This window comes from Temnothorax curvispinosus, unplaced genomic scaffold, assembly GCF_003070985.1.
Source record: "Temnothorax curvispinosus isolate PA1 unplaced genomic scaffold, ASM307098v1 QBEX01000615.1, whole genome shotgun sequence".
In the NCBI taxonomy this organism is placed as follows: domain Eukaryota; kingdom Metazoa; phylum Arthropoda; class Insecta; order Hymenoptera; family Formicidae; genus Temnothorax; species Temnothorax curvispinosus.
The window spans coordinates 53,322-65,551 of NW_020210395.1; the positions used below are offsets into that span (position 1 = coordinate 53,322).

The window sequence follows — 12,230 nt, forward strand, 5'->3', positions numbered from 1 at the left end:
AGCACAAGTCAACGAAACGAAGGAATAGTCGTCCGTACGTAATCGCGAGTAGAAATTTTTTAGGTTTTTAATCGTGCGGATAATTGTTATTGTTATTACGTGTTTGTGTTGGTAAAATTTTTCAGTGTAAATTATACAAAATATACGTACTTTATTTCGACACGTTGTCGTTTAGAATATCGACATTGGTTATATATTGAATCAAATAATGAGATAATATTTAACGTAAATAGCGATTAATAAGTGACATTCAGCTCTGTCTCGTCTTTGTGATAAATCATAATGTCTTTCAACAGCATGTTAGATCCATCGTAGCGGAAATTGGAAACAGGCTTGTCCAAGGGGAATCCGTACGGCTTGTTATCGAATTTGTAACCACCAAACACGCGAGACATGTAAGGGATCGGTTCTCCTTCGACCGGGTTGACGTACACGAAGATCTGGAACGGCATACCCTCCTTTTTGCCCTTGGGCAAGAGCAGCCGCTCAGGAAATCCGTAGATTCTTTCCGCATACGAGAAGGAATCGGAATTGTCCAAAGCCTTGAGCACTTTCTTGTATAATATCTCGCTCGGCTCCGGATCGGGTATAGCGAAGAAGCACGCTTGACTGTTTCGAACAATCTTGTTCGCACCGGCGTTCACTGTAACGTTCACAGAAAGGATCGAATTAAAACCTTTTTTTCTTACATCTATACATATATATGTATACAGGAATCAAGTTCGATCGTATACGTAGCAAGGAATTAAATCACGAGATACTAACGATCGACTATCCAGTTGTCCATTTCATAAAAGTATTTCGCGTATTCAGCGAAATCCAACAGTTTGTGATGAATGTCATACTTTGGTCCGAGGAAAATGCGTATCACGGCTTTCATAGATTTCTCGGCGTTGATAGCGAGATGGAAGCTGAACGGTTTGTGATTGAGACGATATTGGCGAATTTTGATCAACGTCTTCTCAGCTTCCTTCGCGTCGTCGATCATCAAACCGTTGTTGATCGAGGTGTCGAACTGATCAAAATAGGTAATTAACTTGTCTACGACGAAGGACTCGATCTTCACGTCGGGATAGACGATTTCGTCCTTGTTGTACGGTTTTTGATGCATTTTGTACCTAAAAATCAATCATATTCGTCGTGTTGAAAGAAGGTTGTCATTTTAATAGGGTTAACCACTTGTCTGAGAATCTTATCTATCTTACTAGGTAATACCTGTAATAGTAAGACAATATTCTTTTGTAGAAACGATAGAATGCGGGATCTCTCATGGACGTGCTATAAAACTCGAGGGCACTGGGCACAATCTGGTAGGGAGTTGACGGCTCCAAGTTGTATCCAAAAATCTTTCTCGCAAAGAGATCGATGCTGCCGTAAAAATCGGGATTGCAGGAATCCACGTTGCCCTCGAGGATGTTGCCAAGGATGTTGAGACCCTCGGGTGTGTAGATGTTGATCATTTTGCCAGTTGCGTCCAAGACAAATCCGGAGTCAATGGCCGCCGATACTCGAGATTCCATGTCTTCTATTTCCTAAAAGTGCGGCAACAGATTAATTCATATTCACTCGCTGTACGTATCGCCCACTGCAGTTGCATTGGATGACAAAAGCAAAAGCAAAAACAAAAAATAAAATGAGCAATCTTAATAAGCATTTTTTCTGTCTATATCACGAGATAACGCAAGATATAACGTATCCTACGCGGTCAACGTTCTTCTTTTAGTAGTAAGGCTATAAAGCTAAACCGCACCTTCATGTACTTGTATTTGTAGTAGGGGAATTTGCTCCAGTACGGTCTCTGTGGCATCGGCAATCCGTTGTGATAGGTCATTGTCGGATAGTATCCGACGTAGAATTCATTGTGCCAATCGAAATCTTCAATTCTACCAATGTCGTTGGACAACCGCTCCAAATAATAACGGGACAGCAATTGTTTGTGACCGTAAAGATAATCTATCCCGCGATTCTTCTGCAAGCCGAATTCTTCGCCCTTTAGCCAGAACGGATAGTCTTGCCGCAAGTAGAAGTAGAAAGCGTTCAAGCCAATATCCTCGGTGAAATAATTAATTTTGTGTTCCAAATCGTACTCGCGCGACACGTACCATCCGGAATAATTTGCCGGAATGATGTAGGTGTCGTAGCCACCAAACTTGTTCGAATCTACGTCAAATATCAATATTAAAATCATATAGGTATACACGGGTATATATAGACTGACGTACTAGACATCTATAAAGGTAATTTTTTTAAATTAAATCTTTGTAACCGCAAGTATGCGTTAATGGAAAACAAAAAAAAAAAGATTAAAAAACGGTTGACGTGTAACTTTACAATATCAAAAGTTTATTATAATCTTAGAAGGCTCGAATGATTAAAAAAATCACGGATTTTGACCTAATTAAAGATTAAGACAATAACTACACGTTGTTACGGCCTTTTTTCACTTACGTACCAAAGATTTAATTAAAAACTTGAAATTTATATGGAAAATAAATATCTACGATAAAAAAAATCGCACGACTTTTTGAAAGTTGCATACATTATTTTGTTCAATTTGCGAACAAACTTCCGGTTTTCAGCATAAGTTTCAGCATACGTAGCAAGAACGGACAACGTTGATTGAAACTTACCAAGTTTACCGAAGAGTTTTGCATGATGCGCCTTCTCGAGTACTTCGGAGTTGAAGAATCCGTACGGATACATTTCATAAGGAGGCGGCAACTGAAGGAACTTGGTATCGTCGCGGAGCATAACCGCGGTATACAGGGCCTCACCAAACTGCATCTCGTTGATGTAAATGCGCGCCCATAGCGCCGTTTTGTAGAAGATGTCGAAGTCCTTGGCATAATAGAATAGGCGAAATAGCGCCTCCGTTTCCTCCCGAAGCTTTGGATAGTACAGAGAGTTGAGCTCGCCACGAGGAAGCATGCCATACTCGTATAGATAGAGGAAGTTCTTCACCGCAGCCTGGAAAACGATTCGAAGGGATCCATATGGATGAATATTTGTTAAAAGGTGCCGAAGGATACGTATTGATGCGATTATGATTACGGGAGGATGATTCTATATATGTTTACCGTATTAGTATACGAATCTATGTTGGCTTCGATATTGTACGAGCGGCCTTCCTCGTACAATGAAGGATTCACGAGGGAGGGTTGCGAGATATAGTATAGAAGATTATAGATTTTCTTCTGCTTAAGGAGGAACTCCTTGTCGGCGATCTTGACGGTATTATAGTCGGCTGCTACCAGACTGAAGCTGATGGCCGCAACGACGACTAATATCGCCAGGAACTTCATTTCCCAAACTTTTCCAACACCCATTGTAGGCGAGATCAAAATTCTGAATGGCGCTCGACGCCGCGCGCTCGCACTTTTATACACCTACGTCGAGCGCGCAATCAAATCGATAGGTCATAAGGGCACTGAACGAATCATTTTCGATATCGGATCGGCGAGCTCTTCGCTCTTGTACATATTTCTCACACATTCTCACTGACAGCTGAATATGCTATTAGGTATTATTCCTATCGATTTTATTATCAAATAGATCGTGATCATGAATATAAACGTAGTCGCCGTTTTTTATCTCGCAGTTAATCACTATTTACTTAATTTCAATTATCTTTAATTGGTTAATAGATATAGACTAGTTTATTTGCTAATTTATGATTATTTCCCATTGTGTGTTCCGACAAGATAGCTTGTTGAGTGTTGTATTTGGTACAGTACGTCTACTTAATTCATGTAATATATAAATGCAGCCTTTCTTAATTTTCAACATATCCGCGGCGAAGAGGATTAAGAATAAGAGGCGGCAATAAACGGTTCACCCAATATATATATATATATATATATATATATATGTCATATATACTAATGATTTCTCTGTGGTTAACTGCGGTTATGCCTAGCAGTCGCGCCAACAGATAAACGCCGTTGTTAAAACGAATATATCGTTAATCGGAAAGCTGAAAAGATTCGTTCTCGTGCAAGAGGTCATCTCACGCGGGATATATCTTCAAACACACCTAATCGCGATCGACACGAGAGTATACGTTTGCGCAAGTTCTATCGCAGTGTGGATCGTATTTCCAATAACGAATGCAGGCTAAAATGCTTAAAAACTGTCCCCTTAAGGAATACGCTAACACAAGATTACGTGTAACTGCACAAATACAAATATATATTACAAATAATGTGCTTTAATCACGCATGATCACATGACTTATTTTGACTCAAATCTAAACTATAAGAGTGTCTTATGTACATACATCAAGTAGTATCTACATCATTTCATTCAGTTTCAGTATCTAGATCTCGCGCGATACAATTTTATAGACCTCATAGAATTCTTTTTTAAAATGTTGTTTTTCAAACTCTATCTATAATTTTGAACTTGACATGAGACGCGATACATAATTTATTGATAAAAAATCGCTTACGTATTAGTATAACTTTTGGATTTATCAGTTAAAAATTTTTAATTTTTTATTTGTAAGATTAAATTATTTTATAAATATTTATCTTTCCATTTTGCTATAAGATAGTGAAATATTCCTACCAGCCTGGTTTATATCTTCACATCGTGATATACATATATGCTCTAGCTAATACATACTCATTAATAAAAGTTAAAGAGTCAATATAATTAAGTAATAACGTGTTAAATATATTTTACTTATTTGTTTATATAAATGTAATTATATATTATAACTATACCAAGTACATTACAAGAACGTTTTTCGTAAGGTAAATAAGAAATTTCTTTGATATACTTGAAAATCTGCTGCATATACGGCGGAATAATATATAAATCAAAACAAACGATTCGCTTTGTTCTTAACTGTTGTTAGTGAATGTCACGTGCGTAGGTATTATACTTGGAAATTTGATAGACAATAGATACCTACACTTATTTCATGCAGCACGATTAACGCGTCGCGTCGTCGGCGGTAAAAATTTTGTACAATAGATCGATAGCGCAACAGCTGTGCTTAGATGATGGAAAAAAAATACGCGATTAATTAAGTATGCCGCCGTCTCGAAAGGTCGTATCTGAACGTTCGTAGAATAATTAATAAGCCTCAAGATGTCCTCGTTTTATGACCCATGATAAGCACTAACTAAATAAGCCCGCGCCGCTGTGCCATCTTGACTGCGTATAATTGAGTTAGCATAAAGCATATAATCATTTGTGTCTCTTAACAATGACATTTGACGACGGTATATTATACAAAAATAAATTAATCCACAAAACTAAAATAGATATAGTAGATGCACAAAATACCGTATTGAGCATACGATTATATGCTCTTTTTAAACATTTTAAATCAAAATTACTAGTCGCTCGAATTTTGTACAATATACATACATCATTCATTAAGACTCAATCAGGTATAAACGACACGTAAATAAATTTGAATCTTTTAACGATAAATCGTCCGTTGACGAATCTAATAATCGTTAGTTTTATAAGATCAATAATGATACGTACTTATTTTATAGATATCAAAAATATTTTTTAAAATAATGATTAACGATTTTTGGAAATAATGACGACGTTTAAATGTTTGCACTACGTTCAACCGATAAAATTTATCATTTGTGTCGAAGTAAATATGTCAATCATGTTCTTGCATGCATGCTATAACGTGTATACGTAAAATATAATACACGTTATTTCGAAATGTATTATTTACATAAAAAGTACGAAATCCACATTTCTATTGAAAGAATTTATTTATCGTGTATTATTATCATATATTTGCAATGGCTATAACTCGCATACTTATCTATCTGTCGCGCATGCAATATTACATCTTGAAATATCAGAATTTAAAAAAATTATTTTTTGTTCGTCATATTTATACGTATTACGCATACGCAGTGGAGATGATTGGTTCAATATTTCGTTCTGTATTTTTTGTCGTTCCTCCTCGCGCTATTCCATGTTTTCTCTTTTAAACTTCGTCCTCTTGCTCTCATCATATCTATGTATCGCTTTGAGTAGAAATAAAAAGCAGAGGAGAAACTGATAAGAGATAAGTATAGCTTGAAACTTTCTTCTTTCTTATTCTAATAGATCACGATTTAAATAGAAGATCGATTCGGGAATAAAGGATCGACCAGAATAGAATTTAAACGCGAGAAAGCCAAGACAGAAATAAATGGTAAAGGATGTTTCTATTAAATTTATTTCAGATGCGATTTGTCGCAGCGCGGAAATGGTTACACATAAAACATTCGATGATGGAAAACGCTAAGTACACGCGCATTTGTTCTCTTATTTGTACATCTCTTTTCTTGTCAGCGCGATCCGAGTTGTTGTTTCGGCGATCGCACGTGTTAAATAACTATATAAGTGGACAAAGTATGTAAGTGCGAAACTATCATTCGATGATGCGCGCGCGGTAGCGGGGCAACGTGACGACGAGCTTTATACGGTGAGATTCAATTCTTCCGCCGGCTTATGGTAAATCAGAACGTCCCTCGTGTAGAAGTTGGGTACGGTGAAGTTGAAGGTGTGAACCGGTCTATCGAGCGGATATCCCATTGCTCGAGAGTCCATCACGCTTGGACCCCAGACAGGGGACGTCACCTTGATGGCTCGCGTCTCATCCAAGTGCGAAACGCTCACAAAGAGTTTGAACGGCATGCCTTCCTTCTTGCCCTTAGGAAGTACCAAACGGTCGGGAAAACCGTAAAGCTGGCCTGGATAAGTGAAAGTCTCGCCACCCTCGATAGCTTTCACCACCTTCTTGTACAGAACCTCGCTTGGCACCTCGTCCGGAACGACGTAGATGGACTCGTAGCTATTGCGCTCAATCTTGTTGGTTCCAGGTTTCACTGTAACGCGAAATCAAACGTACGTACACCAAATCAACAGTTACGAAGTTATTTGAAATAAAGATCGAAAAGATCGGACGTAATATCGATTGATTGAGAAAAGTCGTTTTGAAATCGAGGAAAGATTTCGTGCGCAAAAGGGATACTAACGGTCAACGTTCCATTGATCCATCTCGATGAAGTTCATGTAATTCTCGCTCATATCCAATTCGTGGCCGTGAACATCGTATTTAGGTCCAAGGAAGATGCGAACGACCGCCTTGACATTCTTGTCGCTGTTGACGGTGATGTGATAGGTAAAAGGCTTATGGTTGAGACGATACTGACGTGCCTTGATCACCATGGATTGAGCTTCTTTGTGGCTGCGCACCGATACGGCATTGCTGACCAACGATTCAAAGTGGTCGAAGAAAGTCAACAGCTTGTCAACGGTAACGGATTCGATCGTCACACCCGGGAAAGCAAGTTCCTCGTGCGTGTAGCTCGGCAAGTGTTCCTTATACCTGCGGGAGACGACATACGTCGGTTAAATAAAAATAATTTCAAGTCATACATCGGCCGGATTATGCATTATATATGATTTGCAGACTCGTCGTACCTCATCCAGTAAGTGACAATGTTCTTGTAGATTCCATAGATGACGGGATCTCTTAAGCTGGTGGTAAAGAGTTCGATAGCGGTAGGACGTGCCATGTGTTTGGTGACCTCGACCGGGCCCATGCCGAGGACCTTTCTGTAGAAATAGTCCAAACGTCCATAATATGCAGGATTGACGGAATCGGCATTGCCCTGTATCGCGTTGCCAAGATGGTTGAAACCGTCTACGGTGTGGTAAATGTCGATATGTTTGCCATGCGCATCAATGACGTAGCCTTTGTCGATGGCGTCGGAAATGCGAGTGTGGGCATCTTGTATGGCCTGTGGGACAGTGTTGCAGACGCGTCACACGTTAATCAATCTATTATTGTTAACAAACGTTTTAGACAACTGAGATACCTAAAGACACCTAGATCGAAAATATATCATCCTATCATCCTATCTTGGAAATATTCTCTCGATGCCTATTGAAAAAACTTGTACAAATTTTTGTACAAATTTTTTATGCTTGGCTCGGATACTTGATAATACGCCTTCTTGATGAAGAAACTGCAGCTTTACCAACCTGGACATGTTTGTGCGCGTGGAGAGGAACCTCGGAACCAACAGGACGTTGTGGGAACGGCAATCCATTGTGATGATGCATCATCGGGTAGTAACCAGGAGCGACAGGTTTATTCACATCGACGTACGAGATTTCACCCATATCGTTGGACAGTCTTTCCAAATAGTAACGATTCAGCACTTGTTTGTGGCTAAACATATACAATTCGCCGCGAATGTGTTGGGGCATGTTATACCGAACGCTATTCATCCAGACTGGGAAGTCGTGAATCGTTACAAAGTAGAAACCATTTAAACCAATATCTTCAATGAAGTAGCTTAATTTTTGTTGTTCCGACATTTCATCTCCACCCATATACCAAGTGGTGTAATTGGAAGGAATATAATAATAATCTACACCACCGACTGTCTTCTTCACACCTACCGAGCAAAATAGTTTTGATCAGAATTTTAATATTAATACCTAACATTTCTTTTAAGTGTTACACTATCTAATTTAACTTATTGTTAATTTAGAAAAGAGAAATTTATAAAACATCCGTTTCCAAAAAATAACGTGCTGTTATGCTTGCTAATTTTAAATCTGAAAGATAATGTTCTAATTGTGGCTCAATATATCGGTTATATTGCTCATAACGTGTTCAAGATAGAAAGAAGTAGATATCGGAATATATTGTAACATTGATTTTTTTATTTCTCTCCGTGGAAGAATGTAAAAATTATTAAACAATGTATAAATATATTTCTAAATAATTTAATTTAAGAAAGCAGATATGGGGGAAAGCTCTTGAAGAAAGATATTATTCGTCTATAAGACTATTTTATGTCACGAACGTAATATATATATATATATTTGGTTCTCGACTAATGTGACCAACCTGCGTGCGAGTCACCCATCGCGATACGATAGGCCTTATGCAAAACGTCCTCGTTGAAGAAGTAATGTGGGACCACCTCGTAAATCGGGGGTAGACGGATGTTTTTGGTATCCGGGCGATGTAACACGACGATACTCAACACGTATACATACATATGTTCGTTCACGTGGAAGCGTGCCCATACGGCAGTATTGTAGAAAGTGTCAAAGTCCTTGGCGGAATATAGAACACGGAAGAGGCAAATCGCTTCTTTGTAATACTGAGGATGACTTCCGTAAAACACTTCTCCCCGTGGGAGCATTCCGTGTTTCCATCGCTGCAGGAACTCGGTCACCGCCGCCTACAACGACAAATCAACATACGGATTATTAGAAAAATTTCATCTATTAACGTCAACCACGAAACTTGTACGAAATTTTAACGGTTTCTCATTCGATACAAAAAAAAGAGCGTGCATGAGAAAATAACTTCTTTTTATTTATAGATGCTAATAAAAATACCTGGTCTGTGAAAGAAGCGATGTTATCTTCGAGGCTGAAGGATCGCGCCTTTTGGTAGAGTTCCGGATGGTAGACGGTTGGCTGGTCGACGTGCCAGAAGAGCTCGTAGATGCTCTTCTGCTTGATCAGATATGTTTTGTCAGCGGTGTGGGAGGGCACCTGCGTGGCATGAGCCAGGCACGCCGCAGCCAAAAGCAACGCAATCGCTTTCATCCTCGTGCTTGCTTCGCGAAGGATCGGCCAGCACTACTCGTCAATTCCTTTATATACTCTCTATCGACGAAAAAGATACAAAAGTTCGGAGTGCAAGATTATGAGACCCATTAGGTAACCAGCATACCGATAATGACCAATTTTTCCGTTGTTTGTGTAATACGTATCTTTATTTGGTAATCGACAATCCCTAATCGTCTACCCTTTGACACGATAGAAATCCGGGATTCGTATTTGCTCATCACCTTCACTTCGCGTTATTTATTTCAAACAAACAAACAAACAAAAAACACGTTGCTCTTTTTCTTTCCTTTATTAAATTCAAAATATATTTCGTTTATCAAAATCTACCGAAATGTCTGTCCAAGTCTGCGTCAAAATACTTCGTTCAACTTATTTGGTCTTTATATCATTGATTAGTTTTGCAACAAGACTGGAAAAAAAATGCAACCATAAAAATCTTTAGCGTAAAAAAAAAGAATATGTGTATAGTTGTATACTTATATAAGAATGCTCATAAATCTCAATATATCGTTACTACAAATATTTCAAGCATTTACCAAAAACTACGTGCAAGGAAGTTTCTAACACAAATTATAACAAATGTAATTTATATAACAAATAATAATATTCCATTGTCATACTTTTCTCATCAAATATCTCTTCAAGCAATTGAAATTTATATTGAAAATCAAAATATGATAAACAAAGATCTCACTTGCATTATTAATAATCAATAAATTATAGTCATATAGATATATATGTATATATACACACACCGCATATATAATATAACAAATATACACATACACATATAACTCGTCACGTCGCGATTAACGTGTATACGTACTTAACTCGGCTTTGATAAATTGTTCCTCGATAATGAAAATTATTATAAACCGTTACTTAACGATTAATAATACATTATTTATGCAAGTACAATTTTTAAATAAATCACAAAAATAAAACTACGTAGTAAAAGGAGAAATGAAAATTTTTGTTTAACTGGTGCCTGTATAAATTCTGTGAAAGATTTTTCTAAGAAATTCTGTATGCAAGAGGAGAATATACAGATGCAGAGAAAGAGCACGCGGCATGCATGCACGCGCGCGCCCGCGTGTGTGTGTAGTGATATGACTTATTTTGAAGTTTCTTTTAGAAAAATGGTAAGAAATTATTTCTCTCTTGTATTTAAAAAATACTTAAATCTGAGAATCAATTTTCACATAATACGTGTGACAAAAAGCTACATATAATATGTCATTGTAAACGCAAGACAAAACTTGAAAACTTTTGTAAATGATAATATTGGAATATGTGCATAAAGATAATGGCGACCCCGGCGACCCGTCGGTCGTGACACGTGACACGTGCCTATTCGAACCCGCTTTCACTGGGATAGACGCGCGTCGCGCGGGGCCTGGTGGAGTGCCTTGCTCTCGAGGACGGTAGCGCACATATCTCGGTTCGTGGTCCCATCTTTTGGTTCAGATCGCGATTCAAGGCAAGAATCGCGTCGATTTCCACCACCTCTTTGCCTTTGGTTTCTCCTCTCTCGAACCATTCTACAGTTACCGGAGACGACTGCCGAGTGAACGCGACCGTCGGCGTCGGTCCTCTAGATGTTGATGCTGCAGGCTGCAGCCGACGTCGATGTTGCACGTACCGTGATCCATGGTCTTGCGGCTCGCGCACCTCGTACGGCACCATGACCATAGCCACCATAAAACGCGCCCGGCTTCCTCCGTTAACCACCACGTGCTACCACGGCTGCCCGGGCCGCCATTGCCCGCGTGCCGCCAACGGGCCCCGGGCCCCGCGCGCGCACGGCCGATTAATCACGTCGGGGCACTCGGCACTCGGGCGCGAGCGCGCGAGTGTGTATCTTTTTATAACTGTATATCGATAAAGCTATGTTTAATGCTCAATATTAACCTATTTCAAGCTAAAATTATAATTTTTTTAAGCAGAAGAATAAATCTTTCAGGATTTTAATTCTTTCATAATATAATATATCGCAATTCTAAAATTACATAAACAAATTCTAAGCTTACAACAATTTACGGCATTTATAACATTTTTGGAAGTATAAAAAGTATTAAAAAGAGTAATAAAGTATAGTTTCGAAGAAATTAGAATAATTAATGTTATTTTATAAATATATTAATTCTGTATAGTACGTATTAATAAGTGTCTTTTATATATATAAGTTATAAAAATATTTGTGCTTTATATATTTCTAATAAGTATTCAAGAAAACTTTCTAATCTAATTTATAGCAAGATTTAAAAAATCCGCTTTATAAAATATTTTCTTTTTAAAATAAAAATGAAATTGAAATAATGCACTTGTCAGAAATGACTTTTTTAAAGCGTGTTCTTCCCTGTAGCCTAAATTGCTTCATTGTATAGTAAAAAACTAAAATTTTCTTATTATTTTGCATATCTATGCACTTTTTTAATGATGATCTAACCGATACACAATTTGAATCTGTAAAAGGCGTTTGTCTTAACGCGACGTATCTTAACAATTTATGCAGATTATGCAGATCTTTTATTTTGATTGTACAATTGATAAATTTTTATCAATCAAGTTTACTTTTTAAAAAGTTGTTGATACGGGTTGTT

The 12,230-nt window shown here is 38.0% G+C and overlaps 1 protein-coding gene across 1 annotated transcript; it reads right to left on the minus strand.

The window, feature by feature from the left end:
* Positions 1-127: 127 nt before the first annotated feature.
* Positions 128-10,290, minus strand: LOC112456293. The gene is made up of 12 exons (XM_025018751.1): positions 9,391-10,290; positions 8,891-9,230; positions 8,014-8,432; positions 7,450-7,769; positions 7,002-7,354; positions 6,448-6,851; positions 3,078-3,386; positions 2,631-2,967; positions 1,751-2,160; positions 1,216-1,532; positions 766-1,118; positions 128-643 (listed from the first exon to the last, which is right to left on the minus strand). The coding sequence occupies exons 1-12, from the start codon at positions 9,601-9,603 to the stop codon at positions 237-239; spliced, it is 4,182 nt and encodes a 1,393-aa protein (XP_024874519.1). The 5' UTR covers positions 9,604-10,290; the 3' UTR covers positions 128-236.
* Between the last annotated feature and the right edge of the window lie 1,940 nt (positions 10,291-12,230).